We start from the raw sequence: 25,742 nt of genomic DNA on the forward strand, positions 1-25,742 counted from the left end.
TGCATATTTATTTTTTTTTTTGGCTAAATGGCTTTCTCATAATTTTGATCGAATGATTTTGAGAAAAAAGAGCGAGGAGGAAGCCTAGTTACCCTCCGATTTTTTGGTTAATTAAAAAGGCAACTAGAACTTTTTATTTTTTACGAATCTTTTTATTAGTAAAAGATATACGTAACTTATGAATTAGCTTACGTAAAGAAGTTTTGTATTCTCATGTTTTTATTACATATATGAGGGGGTTCGCCCCCTCGTCAGTACCTCGCTCTTTACACTGAAGCTTAAATTTTGTCCCCATTCATTAAGAATGACCCTTGAATCACAAAAGCCGTAGAATAAATAGTTGAAATTACTAAAAATACTTTAGCGTAAAGAGCGGGGTATTAGGAGGAGGTAAGCCCTTCATATGGGTAATAATTTCTGTTCTTTATAAGTTTTAATGCTGCTCCTTACTTCCAGCTGAAAAAAAACTTTTTTATATTTATTTTTTCATTTTTTTTAAATAATGCTAGTAAATCCTGCGCTCCCTTCATGGAAATTTTCTTCCACCATGACAAAATCCTCGATGGAAAGTTCCCCTAGCCTATCCCCCTCTTCTCAACCCCTCCCCCAACCAAAAAATCATCCTGAAAACGCCTGTACACTTCCCAATAACCATTACTATATGTAAGCACTGGTCAAAGTTTGTAACTTGTAGTCCCTCCCACTGGGACTGTGGGGGAGTAAGTTGTCCCCAAAGACATAGTTATAAGGTTTTTCGACTACGTTGAATAAAATGACTATCTCAAAATTTTGATCCGTTGACTTTGGGAAAATAATTAGCATGGGATGGGGCCTAGGTGCCCTCCATTTTTTTTGGTCACTTAAAAAGGGCACTAGAACTTTTCATTTCCGTTAGAATGAGCCCTCTCGCAACATTCTAGGACAACTGGGTCGATACGATCGCCCTTGGAAAAAAAACAAACAAACAAATAAACACGCATCCGTGATCTGCCTTCTGGCAAAAAATACAAAACTTGAAACTTCTACAGTAGGGCTCTCTGATACGCTGCATCTGATGGTGTGATTTTCGTTAAGATTCTATGAATTTTAGGGGGTGTTTCCCCCTATTTTCTAAAATAACGCAAATTCTCTCAGGCTCGTAATTTTTGATGGGTAAGACTAAACTTGATGAAACTTGTATATTTAAAATCAGCATTAAAATGTGATTCTTTTGATGTACCAATTGGTATCAAAATTCCAATTTTTAGAGTTTTGTTTACTATTGAGCCGGGTCGCTCCCTACTACAGTTCGTTACCACGAACTGTTTGATACCTCTGATTAGTAAGATTGTAAGATGGTAATGGTGGTTAACCACGGGACTCAATTTTGGACTTCCTGATACTAAGCGGCTCTGCCGATCGATATCAATATGGTTTCGTCCATAGAGAGCCCTCAAAAAAAAAAAGCTATGATATTCCTACTGAGAAATCTCCCATCCAAGTAAAGATGTGATTGTTTGCACATAATTTTATTGATACTTTTGACACTTCATGTTTATTTATTTAAAGGCAAAAAACTACAAAATATGACATTCCTGCCAAGAAAGCACGAAAGAGTGCTTGGCTGGGGCAAGGAAATAACTGATATAAATTAAACAGCAAAAAACAAACGGAATAAACCAACTGAACAAAAAAAAAACAAAAAAACGGGGGGAGGGGGATTTAAATGAAGACAACACTAAACGATGTGCTTGTAATGACCTTTCGCTGCTCGCTTGAACGAAGTAAGATTATTCGAATTCCGGACATCTAATGGTAGGTTAGTAGATTCCAAATATTGGGCGCAAAAAAATCTAATTAAAAAAGAAGCTCTTTTTGTTGATGGCGACACAAGAATGTCGGTTGTCATAAAAATGCAGATCTTGAACGTATTATGGGATGCTGACGGAAGGAGGCTATTAAAAAATTTAAAGCAAAAAATGGCGATCTGGGAATGTTGAGTCTTCGACAAATCAAATATCTGAGCACTATTGAATCGAAGGTTAATATTTGAATCTGTATTTTGAACCGGAGATACAATTTGAATTGCTTTATTTTGAATGATTTAAACTCTTTTATATCAAGAAATATAATTACTTGCCCATATGGAACACCCATAAGACAAATGAGGATGAAAAATAGAATGATATATCATTTTTAGTATTTTCTTAGGAAAACGAGTATTTAAGGTGGCGGATGACCCCAAGGGACCTTGAAAGCTTATTACCAACTAACTTTGCATGTTCTTTCCATGAAACATTCTCATCAACTATAAAACCCAGAAATCTACGAGTTTTGACTCTTTCTATTATATTATTACCTACTCCTAATTTCAGATTTGTTTCATTTGGTGTTATTCTAGAACCTACAATATAATTTGTCTTACTGTAATTAAGTCTTAAATTGTTCAAATCCGCCCATGATACAAATTCATTGAGAGTGGTATCCATTTTTTTTTTAACAAAGAAGGTAGACTTCCAGATGCAACAAGCAAAATTGTATCATCTGCAAATAGTGTTTTGTTAGCTTCAGTTAAATAGTATTTTATTGAATCAACATAAGAAAAAGTAGGGGTCCCAATGTTGACCCTTGCGGGACTCCACACATTATAAAATAGCTCTAAGATGTTATTTTGAATTATGCACGACTTATGCCCTATTGCTTCAATACGAATCAAACCATTTTAAAGCTACATTATCTACCCCAATTGATATAAGAATATGCAGAACCTTATCATGATCAATAGTTTTGAGTGCATTTTTAATATTTAAAAATAATGCTGTAGGAATTAAGCTTTTATCAAATGCATCATTTACCCAGTCAATTAACTTTAGGATGGCAAGATCCGTTGAAAGTCCTTTCCAAAAACCGAACTACATTTCGCAAAGTATGTACTGCTCTTGAAGATAGTTACACATTCGCTTATGAACTACCTTCTCATACATTTTGAAAAAAAAAAACGGAAGAATGGATATAGGTCGGTAATTGGTTGGGTCATTTTTTGACTTTCCTTTGTGAATGGGTAATACACAAGCTACTTTTAGTTTTTCTGGGAAACTCAACGCTTCAAGTGAAAAATTTACTAAATTAAGTAAAATGAGAATGACAATTTGTTTTGTTGCTTTAACAATGTTTAACGAAACTTCGTCCATTCCATAAGATTGAGATTTCATTTTCATGATTATTTCATTTATTTCATTTTCATTCACAATTCGTAAACCAAAATTCAGAAGTTACATTTTGAGTTGGGTATATAAGGGCAGGGGGACTTCTTGATCTTTTAGCTGCCCATGACACGTTATTATTTATATTATTTATATATGTAAATAATTATATTATTTACTTTGTATTATTTTACTTTACTAGGCCATATCTAGAAGCCTTTTTCAGTTTTATCCCCTCTCTTTTTGTCAACTCAACAAATTCTCATTTGACAAGAATTCCTTTATATTCCAAGGTTCTACTAGTTAATTTCTGTTGTGATAAGCGGCATTATTAGGAAAAGAACTACATTTGCAACTAGGGATTGAGTATGTTTAAGCCCCCTCCCCCCCCCTTCCGTTTAATTTACGTAACTTTTTTTTCTTTTGTTAGAGTTGAAAACGTCCCTTTCTTCATGAAAATTTTAGCAAGTTTTCCTGCATCGTAAGTTAGAACCCATTAATCTATTTTCAAGCTTCTACCTGCACTCCTTCTCTACATTTAAGGCTGGAATGGAAAAACATTCTGATTTGAAAATGAATTTCGTTTGTAATCTAACGTTGCTTAGCCACTATTGGCCACCCTCCCTATCCTTGGTTTTTGCTTAAAAAAAGAAAAAAAAATACGAATATGCAGTCTAAAAAGAAAATTTCTAGCCAAATTCTAGCCGACTATGAAAATATCGAAAGCAGAAATAGTGTACATTGATACTAAACTTCACGAACTGGTACGTAGGAAGACTCCCCCCTTCTGCCAAGGTTCTAATTTTTTTTATATTTGCCTATCCTTGGTTTCGACCAGGTCAGTGCAAGAGAAGCAAACTCTAAGCCAAACTTTTTTTTTATTTATTTTCTTTTTTTATGAAGTTATGACAGGTAATAAGATACCTGAATTTGCTAGTCATAAGGAAAAATTTAAGGGAGATAGGAACTTCTTAGAATGGTGTAAAGAGTCAGGTTTTGAGTAGATTGGGATGGAGGCGAAGCACTCGTAGCTGTTTTCGTCTCAGGTTGCTTGTTTGTACAGTGAGTTTTTAGTAGTAGTAGTAGAATTTGTGACCCTCCTTTTAGAAAGTGCTGCCGTACGGTTTTACTTACTCTGCGGATCGAAAGCTCAATTTATTTTTCGATACTTTTAAATCGATTGGCTATCTCAGAAGTTTCAATCGATAGCAACTTAGTCTTTCTGGGGGCATAATTGTTGTTTGGTGCTTCAAAATGACAGAAAACGTCACTTGCCCGTATTACAATCTTTTAGTCACTTAAAAACGACACTAGAACTTGTAATTTTCGTTCGAATAAGCACTCTATATACTGTAGGACCGTTGGGTTTTTACAATTACACTAAAAAGCTTGAAATCTCTGAATCTAGCTGAATCTAATGATGTGATTTTTCATTAAGATCGCTTCACACTTTGGGGGTATTTCTCGGTTCTTAAAAAAATTCGTAGATTTTCTTAGCCTATTAGTTTTTGATGGGTATCCTTAAGCTGGAGGAGTTTTATATATTTAGAATTCCATAAAAAGCCAATTTTTTCTGGAGTTTCGGTTACTGTATTTCCCAGTCATTGCTGACGTTTGACCATAATAACGCCATCACCCACTTGTAGTTTAGTAGGACTAGGGGTTTGTTTCAGGGTCATGGGGTTTTCTCACTAGAAAAGGTATTAGTGGCTCTTTCTCCACCGGAGGCCAAGAATGTGCTTGAGGCAGTTACTCTCCAACTTACTGGGGTTACTTTGCGCTCATAAGTGTCAAAGATTTGCACCCGCATATCAGAACAGAGAGGGCGTTGCTATTGAAAAGCCAGAGCTTGTATTTCAACCATCCTTCTAAATTATCCCTCTAAACATTTCTCGGTTTATCAAATGTGCCTGTTGTGGATGCAATACGTATGGCAGCTCATCACTCCCGGCAGTTATAATGAGATTCCTTAGGCATTTGAACTCTTCAACATCCTATGATTACTGTCTTGACCTCAAATCGAACGGTTTTTTGAGGTTTAATGCTTCAGTAAAGTACCTCTTTTCTCCCTCTGTTGAGGTCTTGTTCCTTGGTTAATTGTTATCTGTTTTAACTTTATAATTTACTAAAACTTACCTTACATATGTGCAATCTCCTAAATTTTTGGATTCTTTTGTTTCCGTTGTTAATATGTTCTCTTGTTTCCCTTATTCTCAAGACAGTTTCTTGTAGTTCCGTAGTTTTGTACGTTTTGGATGGAAGATGGCAGAATCTTGTACGTTGGACCAAAAATTATGATATAACTGATAAAAGAGGGACTAATCTTTGGCACTTTAACGTGGATTTAAAAGGAATTAAGACTATTATGCCATTGGCAGGCAGTACTGCCAAGCAGAGTCGAAAAAAAGTTTATTTGGTTTTATCAAAGTTGGGTTTGGGTTTTAGGTCAAACCTGTTTGGATCCTGTAGTTTTCCAATTTTGGTTTTTTGAAAAGAACAAAAAGATTTTTAAGAAATGAATGTTACTTTTCAGAAATCGTTTTATTTGGATAAATAACATGAATTTTCTGGGGAAAGATAGATGCCGTCAGTTATTCATTTTATTATGAGACACACTTGAGGCTCCTCTGTTTTCGATTTCCCAGAGTTTTAAATTTTTAGTTTTTTAGGTTTTATAGTTTTCTGCGTTTTGTTTAGTTTTTATTTATTTTTCACTAGTTGCCTGTTTTTAGTCTGCTTTGGGCTCTGTTAGGGTGAAATATCATTATTTTGAAAGGGATTAATCAAGTGTTATTCTGTATTATAGGAAAAAATTTTCTGTCAGAGCCTATTTAACGCTATTTGGATAGGTGGCAATACAGACACAATTGGAGCAATGACAGGTGCTATAAGTGGCGCCTACGTTGGATTTGAAAACATCAATTCTATTTTGGCAGCGCATCTTGAGGATAAGGACACTGTTGTCAAACTTGCAGATGGCATTGCTGAAGCAGTTTCAGAATAAATCTACAATTTTCATTGTACCTTTTTTTTATTAGGACCTTAACTTTGGCTGTGAAATTTGTTTTAGAATTTTTTGCTCTGTGATTCTAAGAAGTTTCAGCTATTTAGATATGAGATTTTTCAACAATTTGAAATTCTTAACTATTGGAATTTCTTAGCTTTCTTAGACTTCTTAGGTATTTGACGTTTGATTTTGTCATGACAAGTGAATATATAGTTTCATAGGAATGCTTTCTTTGTATGGATTTGTAAAAGCTAAGACTGGTTTGTGATTGTCTCCTTATATCGAATCGAATCGAAACCTCATAGCGAACTAACAACCATAATAGAAAAAAGATTATTAGTATTTGCTGTAAGGTACATTATCAGCTGGTTAAAACATTATTTTAACTTCGAACAATGATAGGATTATTTAGAGTCCACTAAACTTCACCGAGTATTGCATGTACTCGATATTTTGAAAATTTACAACTTCCAAACTCTAAGCTATATTTGTTAATTCTGCACTATAGTATTTATCAAAGTCAGCCATACGTGGAGGTCAATTGCCAAAATGTTTGCAAACACCGTTTTGGTGTTCGCAAACTAGCAGCTCGATAGTATATACCAAGGATTATTTGTAATAAGACTAGAAACTGAGCGAATTAATGAAGAAAATCGATATTCTAACTGGCGAATGTGAATAAGTAGAGTGGCTATAAATGACCGATGTCGCTGAGGTCACATAAACAAATAAGATTCTGAAATTGTATAAGATTGCAAAATATGGACGTCGTAAATAATGATTGTTCAGATTGTCACGTACAACGTTAAAACAAATATACAATAAAACTCATCTACTTTGAGCGCTAATGTTGTCAATCATTTTTTTAATTAGGAGATGCGAGCTTTTGCGTCTTTTATGAGTAACCTTTGATTACCATTTGATAGATACCTCAATTCTATTAATTACAACGTCGACTAACCAGAATCATTTTGTCCTGAAGCGCGCCTGAGGATTTTAAAAGTTGACAAATTTAGTAAAGATAAATAAAGCATCGCTATTACTAGCATCATGAGAGATTGTGGTAAAAGTAATACTACTACTACTAACAATTCACAGCAGCACCAAGCCACCTGAGGCCAACACAGTTACGCATGCTCCTCCTTCACCAAAATGTATTCGAAGCTTCCCTCTTTACACCCTCCCAGGAAGTTCTCGTTTCCTTTGAATCTTTCTTTATGACATCCTCCCACCCCAACCGTGTTTGACGGTCGGCTGAAAAGAACAATCTTAGGCAATCTGTCATCTTTCATCTGCGAAATGTACCCTAGCCACCTCAACCTTTCTCTCATTATAGCCCTAGAAACTAGGATTGAACCACACTTTTCGTACAGCCTACTGTTTGAAATACGGTCATTGTGCCGGGTACCCAGAACAATCCGTAGACAATTTCTCTGGGAAACATCAGTAAATCTTCATCTGCTTTTCAGAGCGCCCATGCTTCAGAGCAATATTTCCACGGTCATCACTGTAGCTACAAAAATTATAATCATAGTTTGCAGACTCACCTTCATATTTTTCCTAACTTTTTTTTAACTGGGAAAAAACTCCCTGAGCCTTGGCTATTCTATTTTTAACATCTTCACTGCTCCCACCGTCTTTACTAGTAATACTACCAAGGTAACTGAAGCTGTTCACCTGATCAATCTTCTCGTTACCCAACGTATCCTTTTCATCTTCACTTATTCCTAGCTTTAGTGACTTCTTAACAACAACTTTTAAACCTATTCTATCTTCCTTAAGTCGCAAAATCCCTAAAAGTTCATTCATTTTGTTCACACTTTCATCTAGGATGCTCCCGATGGTGATCCCGGTGATAGGCGATCCCGATGGTGCAATTTTTAGGGGGGGGGGAAATTTCCGTAAATTTTCTTTCGAAGTTATAGTAAAAAACCCTTATTTTTCTCCTCGTTATTGTAGCCAGGGGATAGTAAATCTACTGCAGGAGGTTTTTGACCATGGCGATTCCAATGGTGCAATATATTAGGGGGTATCAGGCTGTTTCTTGAAATTTCCGTAAATTTTCTTTCTAAATTACAGTTAAGAACCCTTGTTTTTCTCCTCATTATTGTGGCCAGTTGATAGTAGTTCTTCTGTAGCAGGTTTTTGACCGTGGCGATTCCAATGGTGCAATTTTTTAGGGGTATCAGGCTGTTTCTAGAAATGTCCGTAAATTTTGTTTCGGAATTATAGTAAAGAATCCTTGTTTTTCTCCTCAGTAGGTTTTTGACCATGGAGATTCCAATTATGCAATTTTTTAGGGGTATCAGGCTGTTTCTTGAAATTTCCGTAAATTTTCTTTCGAAATTATAGTAAAGAACCCTGGTTTTTCTCCTCGTTGTTGTAGCCAGGGGATAGTAAGTCTCCTGCAGAAGGTTTTTGACCATGGCGATTACAATGGTGCATTTTTTTTTTCTTTTTTTTTTTTTTTTAGGGGCATTAGGCTGTTATCTTTCGAAACTATAGTCAAGAACCATTGTTTTTAACGTCTTCATTGTAGCCACGGTATAGTAAGTCTCCTGAAGGTTTTTGACCATGGCGATTCTATTGGTGCACTCTTAAATTTTTGGGGGTATCGGGCTGTTTTTTGAAATTCCCGTAAATTGTTTTTCGAAATTATAGTAAAGAAACCTTATCTAACGTCAGGAAAGTGGCTGACCTAATCTGTAAGTTCGAGTAGTATTAGTTATCGGTTTAGCTACACTTCTTGACTACCAAGGTCCCTGCGTTGGGAGAGCTGTGGCAGCAATTTGAAAGGTTTGCAGCAATTTGAAGCTGATGACAATGATGATGAACTGGAAGAAGACTCAAGTAGAGAAGAAGAGATTGATGCAGACGAGGATGACCTAAACAAGTTGGATGAAGAAAGTACATGTGATGAGTGGGCTGAAACTACATTTGACTGTGGAGGCAGCACTAGACACATTGTTTCAATTGGCTAGCTCTTGTAACTAATGCTTTTTAAGCTAAGAAAAAGCTCTAGTCTAATTACAAGACATCCTCCGAAGATTGAGAACCTGTAGCTCAATATTAACTTTAAAGCTGGTCCAAAACAGCCCGAAGAGTAAGGTTATGCATTTTGCAAAGAAATGGAAAGGGCTTTATAGTACAAGTCAGTAGAAAAGGTGGCTCTAGGGATTTATCAGTGTTCGCAATAAATAAATTTTAGACACCGTGGATGTATCAGTAGCTGCAACCTAGTAAATAGCAAATCTCGACCTATAGTAACCGAAAAAGAATGTGTTTTTAGAAAATGTATTCTACGTAAAAAAGTATTTGGTGCTGATTCAGCGATGTTAATTATTAACTCGATTAAACTTCAATGTTAAAATCTTAGTGCAAAAGCATATTTCCCTTATTTTCGAAAACACTTGTGACGAGGTCGGAAGAGCCAAGAGCTCATATGGCATGAGCTCAATTCCAAGAATCAATAGATTGATTTAAAAAGAAAATCAGAGGTTTGATGCCGGTCGGGATTTTAAAATAAAGAGCTCTGAGACACAAGGTCCTTCTGAATATCAAAATTCATTAAGATTCGATCACCCATTCGTAAGTTAAAATACCTCATTTTTCTAATTTTTACTCTCCCTTCAGCATCCTAAATGGTCAATTTGTGCAGGTCCCTGACACGCCTACCAATTTTTATTGTCCCAGCACCTCCAGAAGTACCGAACTCGCCAAAGCAATGGACCCCCCTAATTCCCTCAAAGAGATCGGATCCATTCTGGTACGTCAATCGCGTATCTACGGCATTTACTTATTCTACCCACCAAGTTTCATCCCGATCTTTCCACTCTAAGCGTTTTCCAAGATTTCTGGTTTCCCCTCTAACTCCCCCCAATTTCACCAGATGTGACCGGGATTTAAAGTTGGAGCTCTGAGACGTGGATTCCTTCTAAATATCAAACTTAGCTAAGATCCGGTCAAAAGTTCGTAAGTTAAAAATACCTAAATTTTTCTAATGAAAGGTCTTAAGCTGAAATGGCCAGACATGACAATAAACAACAAAGAGCGATAAAACTCCGCAAAAAAAAACCTCAAACGAGACTACGGCCAGTAGAGAGGAAAGACTAAAACAACGCAGATGTTTCGCCTGTATCCAAACTAGGCGTCCTCAGCACAAGATAAAAAAACGACACTAAAATAAATAACAAATAAAACCACCACCAACAATAATAAATACAATTGTCGCTACTGATCCACGTAGGGAAAAGAAGCTATTCGAGTTACTTCAATGAGAACATCGAAGCAACTGAGGAAAAATTATGAAAATTGAAACTTAGTTAACTATTCTGTTGCGAAGTAATCCTCTTGTAAGCTAATATTGAAGCAACTCTTTTTGGTCTAGTAGGTAATCTTGTCCCCTGGTGATTGTGTAAAATTTTAATTCCCTTATTATCATAAATTGGGTCAATATTTAAATTCCCTGTGTCTCTATTTATTGAAAGATTAGCAGATATATGTTTTATAATTTCTATAGCCTCCCTCGCCCACTGAGAAAAACATCTATCATCAGAAATAGCTGTAGCCTCATCAAATTGTATAAAATGTTCGGGATGAAAGAATGTATGTTCAGCTAGAGCCGAAACAAAAGTTTCAGGAGGCTTTTTTAATTGTAGGGTTTTTTCTATTGATTTGCGATGCTCAATAAATCTTTCAGTAAATTGTTGGTGAGTTCTACCAATATAAAACTTTCCACAAGAACAAGGAATTTTATACACCCCACTAACTAAATCTCCCCGGGTTAAATCCTTCCCAGAATTAAGAAAACTACCTAATGGTCTCACTGATTGGAAACAAGTATCAATGTTATGTTTACCTAAAATTCGTTTAAGCATCTCCCCCAAAGTATAAGGCAAAGAAATGAACCTTTTCGGTAAGTTTAATTCTGTGCACTGTGAAACCCCAATAACCCTATTGTTGTGTTTAATGCGTCTATTTTTTACTATTTTATCAATAAATTTAATCGGGTAGCTATTACAAAGTAAAAAATCCCTCAAATACAACAATTCAGAATCTAAAAACTCCTGGGAACAAATTCTAAAAGATTTATCCACCAGTGCAATCACAACCCCTCGTTTCACTGGAATAGGGTGGTAGGAATGGTAGTTCAAATACCTATCACTGTGTGTAGGCTTTCTATATACTGAAAAAAGTAAATGGAAATCATTTTTAATCAATAAGATATCAAGAAAGGTAGTTTGTCATTTTCTTCAAACTCCACTGCAAGTTTTACATTTTTGTCAAAACTATTCAAATGTTTATGGAAAAGGTCAAAGGACTCTAAACCGTGTTTCCAAATGCAAATCACATCATCCATGAATCTGCCCCAGAAACAAAGAGAGAGCCTAAAACTGTGTATAGCGGAGGTTTCAATACATTCCATGAAGAGATTTGCCAACAAAGGGGAGAGAGATGCCCCCATAGCCAAACCAAACACCTGTTTGTAAAATTCACCTCTAAAACCAAAATAAAGAGAATGTTCATTTGCAAGGATAACCAACTTCATAATGACTTCAATCTCCAAACTAGCCATGGTCACATCTTGTATCAAATCAAAGTGCTTTTGTAATTTAATCCTTAATATATCTTCGCACTCTTTCACGTTACAATTTGAATACATGGACACCACATCAAAACTACAGAGAATTGAATTCTCCTCCAGTGTGAAAATTTTTAACTTATTAGTAAGATCAGTGGAATTTTTATATATGATTTTTGTGTTCCTAAGAGTGGACGTACAGCCACCGACAACCACTAATTTTGCCACTGGTGATGAGAAAGTTGATACAATGGGATGGAGGGGGACTCCCGTCTTATGAATTTTGGGTAGACCATAGATCTTTGGTCCGGAACAACCTCTTGGATAAAATTTATTATAAAATTGTGGGGTAATGTGTAAATTATTTTTCAGTGACTCCAATTCCTTTCTTATCGACTTTACATATTTATCCGTAGGATCGAAATCCATTTTTTTGTAAATAGTGGTATCCGAAATGATTGTATTCATTTTACGATCATAAAAAGCAGTGTCCATAATTACAACAGTATTGTCTTTATCTGCCCTAGTGATATTAAGGAACTTTTCCTTTTTCAAATCAGAAAGTATTTTAATGTCATTTTTTTTTATATTATTTTCAATTTTTCTCATGTTAAAAGTGTTCAGTTTTCTTACGATCTCGGACCCAAGTTCTCGAGGAGCCTCGACTTTATCAATAGAAGCCATAATTCCTGACTCTACCTTAGAAATTATTTTTGAATAAGAAATTGGTGTTGGAAAACAGAATCTAAAACCCTTCGACAAAACTGCCTCTTATTGACTACTAAGAGGTTTAGATGACAAATTCTTAGTGGCAGGACCCAGACAAAAACGAGGGTAAAAAGTATCCGAATCCTGGAACTTTTCAAACAAAAGTCTATTGAACTTGTCGACCAAACGAACCTTTGACAGATGGAAATCATAGTGAAAAGATCTAACGGCCATTTCCTTAATTCTCAGAAAAATGTCAGATGGAAGGTTATTCCTCAAAAAGTTAATGACAAAGTTTAAGTCTTTGGACAACTTAAAACGTCTTTTTATCAGCGTTGTTTTAGTCTTTCCTCTCTACTGGCCGTAGTCTCGTTTGAGGTTTTTTTTGTGGAGTTTCATCCTTCTTTGTTGTTTACTAAATTTTTCTAATTTTTACAGATTAGCGCCCCCCCCCAAATCCCCCAAAGAGAGCAGATTCAGTCTGCTGATGTCAATCACGTAATTAAGACTTGTGCTTATTCTCCCCACTAAGTTTCATCCCACTCTAAATGTTTCCCAAGATTTCCTGTTCCCCCTCGCAGTCCCCCCAGTATCACCTGATACGGTCGGGATTTAAAATAAGATCTCCGAGACACGAGGTCCTTCTAAATATTAAATTTCATTATGATCCGATCAACCATTCGTAAGTTAAAAATACCTCATTTTTTTCAATTTTTCCTCTCCCTCCAGCCTCCCAGATGGTCGAATCGGGGAAATAACTGTTACCAAGGCAATTTGTCCAGGTCCCTGACACGCTTACCAATTTTCATCGTCCTAGCACATCCAGAGGCATCGAACTCGCCAAAGCCCTGAAAACACCCCCAACTCCCCCAAAGAGAGCGAATCTGGTCCAGTTATGTCAATTACGTATCTAGACCTTGTGCTTATTCTTCCCATCAAGTTTCATCCCGATCTCTCCACTCTAAGCGTTTTCCAAGATTTCCGATTTCTGTCCCCCCCCCCTCCACCCCCTGTGTCTCCGGATCCAATTCCAATTGAAAAAAAAGCAGCTATAACATAAGATCTTTCTATGTATCAAGTTTCATTAAGTTCCGATCACCCATTCGTAAGAAAAAGATACCTCAATTTTCACGTTTTCCAAGACTTCCGGTTTCCCCCTCCAATCCCCCCCCCCCTGTGTCACCAGATATGTTCGGGGTTTGAACTAAGAGCTCTGAAGCACAAGATCCTTTTAAATATCAAATTTCATTAAGATCTGATTATTCATTCGTAAGTTAAAAATGCCTCATTTTTCTAATATTTTCGAATTAACCCCCAAAGAAAGCGGATCCGTTCCGGTTACGTCAGTCGCGTATCTAGGACTTGTGCTTATTTTTCCCACCAAGTTTCATCCTTATCTCACCACTCTAAGTGTTTTCCAATATTTCCCCCCCCCCCCCTCAACTACCCGCAGTGACACTGGATCCGGTCGGGATTTAAAACAAGAGATCTGAGTTACAAGGTCCTTCTAAATATCAAATTTCATTAAGATCCGATCAGTCCTTCGTAAGTTAAAAATACCTCATTTTTTCTAATTTTCTAGAATTAACCCTCCCCCAAAGAGAGCTGATCCGTTCCGATTATATCAATTACGTGTCTAGGTATTGTGCTTATTTTTCACACCAAGTTTCATCCCGATCCCTCCACTCGAAGCGTTTTCCGAGATTTCAGGTTTCCTCCTTCAACTCCCCCCCAATGTCACCGGATCCGGTCGGGATTCAAAATAAGAGCTCTGAGACATGATATCCTTCTAGATATCAAATTTCATTAAGATCCGATCACCCGTTCGTAAGCTAAAAATACTCCATTTTTTCTAATTTTTCCGAATTAACCGTCCCCCCACTCCACCCCCCCCCAAATGATCGAGTCGGGAAACCGACTATTCCTAATTTTATCTGGTCTGGTCCCTGATACGCCTGCCAAATTTCCTCGTCCTAGCTTATCTGGAAGTGGCAAAACTAGCAAAACCGGGACAGACAGACCGAGAGAAATTGCGATCGCTATAGGTCGCTTGGTAAATACCAAGTGCCATAAAAAAAACAAAACCTCTCGACATTTCATTGGATCGAAATAAAAAGTACATCGTTGAAATCGCCATGGTAGAAAACCCCTAACCCGAGGTATACAGTCCCCACCCCAAAAAAACAAAGAAATTCGTATTTTAGCATGGATAGTGCAAGCAATCCAATGTGTAAGAACAACTAATGGAACACTCAAAACAAGAATGTTTCTAAGTGACAAGTTCATAAGTTTGAACTTCAGTTTGTTTTCCATTTTATTCAAAGCTGCTGTGCTTTATATTTCAAAGAAATACAAGAACGAAATCGTCCTAAGCCCAGGTCCTTCAATAGGCTCTAGAATCGCCTGTGCAGTCGGGTTCGTATTCTACGTGCATGTAGTTGATTAAAAATAAGATGGATTGGTGGATTTGGGATCGTTTCAAGGTGGTTTCTTTATGCAAGTTTTGGAATTATAGCATCTAACTTGCCCAGTATAAATGACAGGTTGCAACACTTAAAAAGAGGAAAATAAACGAAAAAACAGTTTTAGACCGAACTGTTTCTGTTCTTTTTTCATCGGTTTTTTCCGTTTCTGTTTTTCTGAAAAACAGCAGTGCTGATGCTTATTTGTGATTCAGGAAGTCATTCTTAAATAACTGAAATAAAGAATCAAAGTCTAGCATAAAGAGCGAGGTATTGAGGAGTGGGTGACCCCCCCCCCTCATATACGCCATAATTTCTTTTCGTATTAAGTTTTAATGTTGCTCCTTGCTTTCAACTGAAAAAACTTGCTTTTTTATTTATCAAACAGTTCGTCGTAACGTAGTGTAAGTAAGGAGCGACCCGGCTCAATAGTAACCGAAACTCTAAAAAACGATCGTATCTCGCTCTTTACGCTAAAGTTTTTTTTTAGTATTTTTAAAAGAGCTATTTATACTAATTAAACGGCCTTTATGATTCAGGGGTCATTCTTAGAAGTTTGGAACAAAATTCGAACTTTAGCGTCAAGCGCAAGGTATTGACGAGGGGGCGAACCCCCCTCGTATGCATACTAATTTCTATTCGTTTTAAGTTTTAATGTTGCTCCTTACTATCAGTTGAAATTTTTTTTATTATTTAATTACTTGTAGGTACCAATTTTTTTTTTTTAATGTATAATCAGGCAATAGTAAAAGTGACTTAGGATCAAAATCATTAAAAAATGGACTCTACACAGCCTATAGATCATTGACCCTGGGTCTTTTTTATAGGGCCAAGTGGCACGCCTGAAGCTACGTTATGAAAACTAACAGAAAAAACGCATATAACATATATTAGTGTTTATAATTTTGTCCTAAGAAAATCTCCTGTATAGGTTAGACATTCTAGAAGATTCCCACCTAGACAGTAAAAAAAAAAAAAAAAAAAAAAAAAAAAAAAAGTGATCAATCACTAAGACTGGCATTCCTTGGTGTTGCACGGTATCCATAGGGAAACTCTTTTCGGTATTTGTATGATATACGCCCTACCACTCAAGTCGTTCATTCATTGACGCATTTTAGAACCGGTTTTTTCGTTAGTTTCTTTCAGCTTAGCGTGAGACAAGACAAAGAAAAGTGACAGAACAGATAGAAAATGTAAAATTTGTGCTATACATTTGCACATTAGGGGGAGGAGTAAAGTATTTGGACAGTGTGAAGCTAGAAAACAATTCTTACTACATAATATGCAAAATTGTACCTAACACAATAGGCATGCAGACCCGCTATATTTTACCCCCCCCCCCCCCTCCCTAATGTGCAAATATATAGCTCAAATTTGTTTCTCAAGTATTATATTTTCATCTTACTTTGGTACATTTCATTAGGATTGACCGCTATAGAAACATGCTAGAAGAACATTAGGTAGGGCCTATATCACACAAGTACCCTCTTTTTGTTTATTCAATCTTCCACTGTATTATGTTGTAAAAACTAACAAATAAACCAACATAATACTTTTTAATCTCAGGAAAACAAATTCAACAAACAAAACTTCTTAAGAAACACGATTCACTCAAAATTCTCGCCGTGGCATTATCACTTGTATCATAAAGACCAATACGAGAATGCTATCAAGACCTAATAATAAAAAAATCATAGAAATAAGCAATATTCTTCAGAATAGTGGGGCATCACTCTACTGTGATCACTTTTAATTACAATAATCCAAGGTTGCACTACACATCTTCCCCCCCCAACCCTAGGTATGGTGGAATAACTCACATTTGCCAATAATTCTAGTATATATTTGGTTTTTACATTCATCGCTACGACAATTTTTATAAGAATCTTGGGTTGTAATTCAAAAACAGTATATTTGATAACGCCGAAAAGTTGAGGAAGATATGTTGACATTTTCTCCAGAGAAATCGTCTACGAATTAGGGCCGTATCCAGTATTTTTGTTGAGGGGGGGGGGGACAAAAAACTTGAAGACGCATCAAAAATATGCGTATATCACACAATAAGCTTCACTAGATCCCACTTTCGATGGTTATGAAGAAAGAAAGGCTAAGATTGCTATGCTGCATATTACGGATGATAAATTTCCAACAATTGTGGCGTTAGCCCACCCATCTGGTGTCGACAAAAAAGCAGGTTGTCCTAGCGTTGGGCGAGAGAAGGCCATAAAAAACATTTAAATTAAATTGTAATTTCATGGGAGGTGGCAAGGGCGCATCCAGGATTATTTTTCTGGGGGGGGGGGTACACGAGACATTGAAAAACGTATCAAAATTTGTTTATATTTATTTTTGTTTCGTTTTTACTATTCGAACGAGACTTTCGGGGGGAGGGTTCAAACCCGGAAATTCTTCCTTGGATATGACCTCGGGAGGTGGAAAAGAGTGTAATTCTTAATAGATTGAGGTAAGGAGAAGCGTGCTACACCTCAGGCAGCTTGGTGCTACAGTGAGTTGTATAATTTGGTGAATGAGAAAAGTGAACATAAAAAGTTTGGAAAAACAAAAAAGTTACAACGTACTTTCTATGTTTTTCTCCAAACAAGGGACTTGTTTCTCCAAATAAGATTGGAGAAAAGGGACTGAGCCTATCAATGTAGCCTTTTCTTTAGGGATAAAACTCAACTCTTTCTTCACCAGTAAATGTCACGTAAGGCCTTTCGAATTATTATAGTCGAAATCAAGGACAGATAGAATAGGTAATTAGAAAGTACATACTTAGGAAAAAATATAAAGCGAGGAAATAATATTTAACAATTAAAAGGGATATGCAAATACAATTTAATATATCCCCTTTCTCTTTTTGTCTTTCATGAAAGCTGCCAGGTTGATGCCCAATTTAATATATCCCCTTTCTCTTTTTGTCTTTCATGAAAGCTGCCAGGTTGATGCCCAATTTAATATATCCCCTTTCTCTTTTTGTCTTTCATGAAAGCTGCCAGGTTGATGCCCAATTTAATATATCCCCTTTCTCTTTTTGTCTTTCATGAAAGCTGCCAGGTTGATAAGCCTAATTATTTTCTTCATTATCACTGGAAGTAACATTGATTTTATACTAAAAGAGATGCAAAGTGTCAACCTGGATGTAAAATAGTGGTTGCTTCACCACAGGACCAGACAGCCAGTGCGATGCCGAAGTCAAAATTTTTCTATCTGCTATAATTTCCGAGAACTAGTATCTACAGGGGGTAAAAACGCATTACGGTTTTCCACTGCCAAAACCTAGCACGGACATACCAGACTGATACAACCTAATACCCAAATCCAACAGAAAAAAAGACGAGAAGAAAACGAGCCTCGCAAAAAATATTGACGTGATTTAGTAAAAGACGAGAAGAAAACGAGCCCCGCCAAAAATATTGACGAGATTTGGCAAAAGACGAGAAGAAAACGAGCCTCGCAAAAATATCGACGAGATTTGGCAAAAGACGAGAAGAAAACGGGCCTCGCAAAAAATATTCACGAGATTTGGCAAAAGACGAGAAGAAAACGAGCCTCGCAAAAAATATTGACGAGATTATGTGACTTTACAGATTCCTCCTGCTGCAAAAATGAAAAAATGACATACTTTTACAATTTTCCCTTTAGAACTTGAAGAACGCATGTGCTAGATTTGGCAAAGGACATCCCTCATTTCAATTTTATCACTACAACTCTTCCGAGTCTGTTCAAGAAGTGCTCATAAAATATAAGCACTAGAGTTATTAAAATCATACTATACCTCTCAATTATTAGCAATGGAGGTTAGCTGATAATAATAGTAAAATATGAATTTTGACTGAAACTGGAAAGCGACAACAATATGAAAAAAAAATATTGCATTAACCTATCCATAATCACTTCTTCCGATTTTCGACGAGAACATCCAACTCTTAAGTTGATTCATAATCAACAAACAAAATTTCTATGTCTTAAAGACATTTTTAATTTTGGGTAAAAAGTACTATTTTGTCGGTGGGGTAGGGGGGGGTTAAGGTTATCTTTTATGTACTTTTAAGACTTACGAGCTGCAGATGTATTTTCTTTTTTGAGAAATAGTCTTTTTATCTGCATTTTACGACCAATTCGGGAGTCGAATAAATATTTTCGGGGGGGGGGGGGAGGCAAACACGTCCCTGTATATGACCATGACTGTTTCCATAGGAATTCTTAATGAAAATATTCCTATTTCTCGTTCAAAAAATATTTCCAAATAGTCTAAATTTTATTTATATATTGTTTAAGACTCATTCCTGAATGGGAGAATCATGCCTTGTTGAGAAAAGATCCAAAATTATTAACCGAGAGAGATTTAATGGCTTATTAGGATTGGTAAATAGCGGCAATAAAGATTCTTAATTTTTTGGGAATAATATTAAAAGACAAAAAGCACCAATAACGCTAAATGCAACATGGTTCTATTTGCCTTATTCATCCTAGCATTGAAGCAATTTCAAATAAAAATTCAGGATTAGTCATTAGTTAGGAAGAAGATGGAGGCGTGGTCCCTTATAATGTATTGTATATGATTTGGCATAGGCCAAATCATCTAAGGTGTCAAATAGTTAAGACATTTGTTACAACAACTACAACGGACCTTACACAACTTGATTAAAATGTCACTGCCGAAAGACACGGTTTAAAATTCTTCCAAGAATTTCCAAAAGTCCAAGGAATTCTTTACAACTTCTGTTTAGGCTAAAAATCTTCTATCGAATATTTCCTTAGACTTTTTCTAATACCTCATGAAACCGAGTTATTTCAGCTTTTCATCCAATCATATACTTAACAAAGTCAATAGAGCCAAAATTTATCTTCATATATTTGGCTATTTGTAACACTATTTTCATCATATTTTCGAATATCAGCCATTCTTTTTTTTTAGATTATTCACAATAAAGAATAACTGATTCCTTCACAATGAAGGCTTTCTAACTTGAGGCCAAAAATACCCTTTCCCTTATAAAAATATAGTCTAAATCTTTTTGAAATACTTCACGAAGAATTTCGTCCATAAAAGACTTAAATTGAAAAACTTTGTTGAAGAATGGTGTCTAGTTTACGAACACGCACCAGTAAAAATGAATGCAAACGATCACATTGCCAACGATGCAATAGTAACACCGCACAATCAGAAAATTTCCATGATACGAAATAGATAAATATAAAACTTAAGCTATTCTGAGAAGTATAGGGTTTTATGAAAAACTCACTCTTGGTTAACATGTTCTGACATTTTGAATATTTTCACCACAATAAGCTCCTAATTCCCTTTCAGTCTTATAGAACACAGCATAGTACTTCGTGCGTGTATGGCCTTAGCTTAAAACAAAAACTGAAGAATATAATACGCTTAAACGTCTCTCACATGCGTGATTAGTTGCAACCCACATTTTAAGTGTAACTTAAGGAGCTTTAATTGGAGGCTTGAATTTCAGCCCAAGAAAGTAAAACCGGGCAGAAAAATATGCGTCTTGACTAGAATTGATTGAAATTCAGGCCCGAGTTGAATTATTGTAAAGAATACAACTTGAATCGTAATAGATCAAGCGTGAGAATTTCGTTGACCTTTTGGGAGATTTGATTGTTCTGTTTAGTACAAATGCCATTAAAAGAATTTGCACGTGTTTAGTCTTAGTTTAAAATAAACCTAGTGAAACACTTTTAGTGCCATCTAGCGCTTAGTGAAACTTGACATTTTTCAATGTAACGATAAGAATAATTAAATTAATTAGTGTAATAGGTAAAATTAGGATAGTAACAACTGTCTGATCTCGGTTCCTGACAGAAAAATGGTTACTAAGCTTGAAAAAATGTCAAGAGTCGCTAGACTTTAGATGGGGTTGATTCCAAAAAATTCTTTCGGCACTAGCGCCAGCTTTCACTTTCAAGTTACACATATTTCTTGATTTTAGTTTTAAGAGCAACTGTATGGACAGATGGACTGTATATACATGACACAACTGTAAATAAATTAAATTAAAGGTGAACTAAGAACTGTCTTTACTATGATTGGTTATAACTTAGGTACGAGTTTTATCTCTCACAACTGGAATTGTAACCAATCACGCATGAGTATTCCATTGATCTTTTAGAGGATTTGCTGGTGTAAGATAGTTTTTTTTTTTTTTTTCTTTTTATACACATGATAGAAAGACTAGGATTTTCTTAGGACTTTGGCAAAAAGGCAAATAACATTTAGACAATTTGTTCCGTTATTTCAAAAAATTTTTAAGCAATTGACCTATTTTTTAGTTTCTTTGAATCAGTCAATTTTAAGGGATCGGTAAAAATATATGGTATTACTGCCAAGTGGGACCACAAGAAATAAATATGTTGCATTTTCATTTTAGTTGGCCATGGTTTTAAGGATTCTATTCGAGGAATCAAACTTCTTAAACAGGAACAAAAGCAGGGTTGTCAACGGACAATTTGGCTGCGTAAATCCACAAATCTAAATCTCAAATTTTCAGGAAAGCGTAAATTTTAAAGTGAAAAAGAAACGTATACACTAGCATGAAAACGGCTCATTAGAGAACTACCTCAATTGCATACCTTGTCCTGTAGTTCATTTCTAAATTCACAAGCAAAAACCAAGGTACGGAAGACAAACAATTCTTATTGATAACATCACTTGTGTCAGTGTTAATATACTAAAACTATTCACAGAAGGCTATCCACTGAGCAATGATTTCACAAACACACAACATGAATTTGTTGGCTTATTATTCACTGTAAATTTCAACGGGTATTCAATACAAAGTCAACAATTCACTCATAATCTACTTAATGACTCGAATAAAAAGTTCAAACAGGTTATTAGTAATCTAAAGAAGAAAAAAATTGCTAGGTATTTATACTGTTTTCTTCAACAGCTATTTCGGTTTACACAGGTTCGACGTAATTGGCAGGATATAGGCCCACTCTTCCATCTTTTCTTCCTTTGCACCAGCCTTGTTCATCTTCGTCTTCGAGTTTTTCGAATACTTCTCCTTAAAGAAAAAGATGATGATTTTTTGGATTTCATTGAATATGAGATATGAGGCCTCCAGGCTTTTCTATTACCAACTTAAATACGTTCTAAGACCACACTGGGTATTCATGACGTTTGGTAAAAAGAAAAATAATATATAAACAATTGAAAAACCGATCCCTGGTGTAGCGGGTTATTTGATTTGGGATTGAGGTCAGTGGCGCGACTCTTTAAGCTCAACCAGAGTCGACCTAGGCGGTTATAAGTAGTTATTTCTCAAAACTGCGGGGTACCTCAGTGCTCCTCTTTGTAAACCGACCCCACAATGCTTCTTCGTGTTTCTTGTATTGGCTTGACTAAAAGTGTTGCAAGTAGAAAGAGCTCGTCATATTAAGGGTGATTATTTCTGAAAATCACGGGATGCCTCAGTGCTCCTCTTTGTAATCCGGCCCCACAATACTTCTTCGTGTTTGCTGTATTGGCTTGACTAACAGTGATGCAAGTACAGAGAGCTCGTCATAGGAAGGGTGATTGTTTCTCAAAATTACGGGGTGCCTCAGTGCTCCTCTTTGTAATCCGACCCCAAAATAATTCTTCGTTTTTGCTGTATTGGCTTGACTAAAAGTGGTGCAAGTAGAAATAGCTAGTCATAGGAAAGATGAATTTCTCAAAATTACTTCAGAGTAACTGCACTCTCAGGATTGCTCAATTGAGGACGAATACCAAAAAAATGAGAATAAGAGCATAAAGCTTTTGTAGCTCTATACTTTCTTCTTATGGATATACATAGGTAACTTTTATGGCCCCTCATTAAAATGAATAAAATTCCTTAAAAAAAACAAAAAAAAACGGAACACATAAATGTTATAAAAAGAAAACATACTGTAGAGCTTATTCAAAAATTGCTTCGAATTCATTCCCCTCCAGTCAAACCATCGTCTCTGGTATGGCCTTTTTGGTATCCTCTTTTATGGCCTTTACTTTTACCCAATTTCTAAAAACCTGACTTTCAGTTCCAACCACTAGACGTACAAATGTTGGAGAGGCTCACTGGTTCTTCTTCAACAGCATCTACAGCAAATTCCAATCGACAGCAAATTTCCGATTCAACCAATGCAAGACTAGGCGTAAAAATGTTACGGAGGCATTTCGTTTAAGTTTTTTTTTTATGTATACTAACAAGTTTTAACTTCTTTTTTTTTTAAATCTTTCAACTTATATTGTTTCATGTTTTTTGTCCCGAAAATTCGAATCTGGTCCTTAGGAGCTTATAGTATGTTTTTTGAAATACACATCGTATCTATATTCAAAAGCAAAGAGAACAGTAAGCTTATAAGAGTTGGATCTTCGACAATTTAAGACGAGTAAATAGGAATAAAAAGTTACTAACACTACACACAGGATGAAAATAATGAAAAAATATAATAATTGTTATAATTTTTGTGCAATATTATAGGATTGAAGGTGGAACTTCTGTGTAAACGACAATTAATTAGGATTTTTTGTTTTCAATTATTATTGACCCTACTGGTGACGAAATCATGCTTTTTTCACCCCCTCTATATTTTCAAATGCTTAAAAGGTTGGCATTTTAGGGTCAAAAACACCGCTAAATCCTAAATGGCCTTGGTTATTTTTTTTCTATATTACTGCCAGTTTCTACTCTTAAAAGTCACATTAAGACGCTCGGAAGGGGAATAACAACTCATATATTAAGACTTACATCTTAAAATTACATACGATTAATTGTTACTATAATTAGAGAATATGACAAAAAATTAAATAATTTGACAACAAGATTAGATTCCATAAAAAAAACTCATACTTATTACTATGGTCATGAAAAGAAATCATAGCGTTCATATTTAAATAAAAATAATCCGGACTAACCTCTTTTGAAACTTAATTCATCGAATTCCGCCCCTTCGTAGTCGTAAAGTGCTCGAACTGGAACACCAGGCTCACCATTGTCCACCAATAGGTCAGGGTCCCAATCCTCAGATTCTTCGTCAAATGGAGCTTCCTCTTTCTTCCCGTTGCTTTGAAAAAAAAATACAGTGTTTTGAACCTATTCTGGACGTGCCATAGAAAACTTATAATAGCCTCACTGTATTATTTTCAAAAAATGTTAATGCCATTTTATATATTTCCTTTTCTTAGTCTTAATAGGCTTTGACTGTAGTTTGATGTCATATTAGTGTTCTGCCATGAAAAGTTAAATGGTTTAGTTAATTGTTAATTAATATTTTGGTGATATAACTCCAGGCCCTATAAAGAGCGAGCCACTATTTTTACTACGAATTTAGCATGATTGAGTCGTAAGAGCCGAGTGGTTGGCGCTCTAGACTCGCAATCCTGTGTCAGTAAGAGCATGGGTTCAGTTACTGGTGTTGTTGATTATTTTTACTACCACTATTTTTACTATGAATTTAGTATGATTGAACCGTATTAGCCAAGTCGTTTGCGCTAGACTTAAAATCCTGTGTCTGTAAGGACATAGGTTCAGGAACCGGTGTTGCTGATTATTTTCACTACCACTATTTTTACAACGAATTTAGCATGATTGAGCCGTATTTGCCGAGTGGCTGGCGCACTAGACTCGCAATCCTGTGTCTGTAAGGACACAGGTTCAGGTACTGGTGTTGCTGATTATTTTTACTACCACCATTTTTAATACGAATTTAGCATGATTGAAACGTATTAGCCGAGTGATTGGCGCAATAGACTTGCAGTCCTGGGTCTGTAAGAACATGGGTTCAGGTACTGGTGTTGCTGATTATTTTTACTACCACTATTTTTAATACGAATTTAGCATGATTGAAACGTATTAGCCGAGTGATTGGCGCAATAGACTTGCAGTCCTAGGTCTGTAAGAACATGGGTTCAGGTACTGGTGTTGCTGATTATTTTTACTACCACCATTTTTAATACGAATTTAGCATGATTGAGCCGTATTTACCGAGTGGCTGGCGCACTAGACTCGCAATCCTGTGTCTGTAAGGACATGGGTTCATGTACTGGTGTTGCTGGTTATTTCTATTACCACTATTTTTGGAACGGGTGCCTGTGGTGGGGAATCTATAAGCTCAGCCAGTGTCAACCCAGCTACAAAAGTGTACCTGGATAAATCTGGCAGGAGGAACACTGGAGGCATCAGCTGACTTGCCCCCAACCACGCACTGTACTCCCGATCTACGCTACACAGAATATTGGTTAGCATACGAAAAAGTTAGCTTAGTTAGTTAGCATGATGTCATGACGTCATGTATGCTAATACGTAAAAGATACCAAAACATATTGTTTGTGAATAACAACATCTTACTTTAATCCGATCAATTTTGACTCTTAAATAGGGTACTAAAACTTGCATATTCCAATCAAATTAGCCCTCTCCAAAGTTTCAACGATTACACCTTCTTTATGAAGGGGTCAAGGACAAAAATAATTCATAGAAGCCCCACTTGACTTCTATTGCCCAACTACTTACATGTTATGTAATTAGTTATACGAATTACAAACTCAAGCCCAAGTATACGAATTAATCAAAAATGCTTCAATGCAATATAAAATAAAGCCAATAATAGATAAAACTGAGCCTGAGAAAAAAAAAGACATAAAAGGGTAGCCGTAAAAAAGTGCTCAACAAGGAATTGTTTAAATCGTTTATACATTTAAACGATCTGTAATGACGTCGAGAATCTTTACGTTCACTGTTAAATTATTTACTGTTTGAAAGCTTTCTTTTGAATTGCAAGTTTCGTATGTTTTTCATTAAAAATTCATAAAATTTCTA

At 35.9% G+C, this 25,742-nt stretch overlaps 2 protein-coding genes across 2 annotated transcripts in view; one reads left to right on the forward strand and one right to left on the reverse strand.

The window, feature by feature from the left end:
• Positions 1 to 6,205, forward strand: part of LOC136043511 (ADP-ribosylhydrolase ARH3-like) — a 42,191-nt gene extending 35,986 nt beyond the window's left edge. The window contains 1 exon segment of the mRNA XM_065728430.1: positions 5,989 to 6,205. Within this exon segment, the coding sequence (XP_065584502.1) occupies positions 5,989 to 6,186 (198 nt within the window). The 3' untranslated portion in view covers positions 6,187 to 6,205.
• A 15,370-nt stretch (positions 6,206 to 21,575) lies between these two features.
• Positions 21,576 to 23,988, reverse strand: LOC136043517 (protein kinase C and casein kinase substrate in neurons protein 2-like; the record flags this gene model as incomplete). Its single annotated transcript, XM_065728435.1, is given in 2 exon segments — positions 21,576 to 21,968; positions 23,840 to 23,988. Coding segments are annotated over 2 exon segments (256 nt in total), but the record flags the coding sequence as incomplete, so codon positions are not given.
• Between the last annotated feature and the right edge of the window lie 1,754 nt (positions 23,989 to 25,742).

The sequence above is a fragment of the Artemia franciscana genome, unplaced genomic scaffold (genome assembly GCF_032884065.1).
Source record: "Artemia franciscana unplaced genomic scaffold, ASM3288406v1 Scaffold_692, whole genome shotgun sequence".
Taxonomy (NCBI): Eukaryota; Metazoa; Arthropoda; class Branchiopoda; order Anostraca; family Artemiidae; genus Artemia; species Artemia franciscana.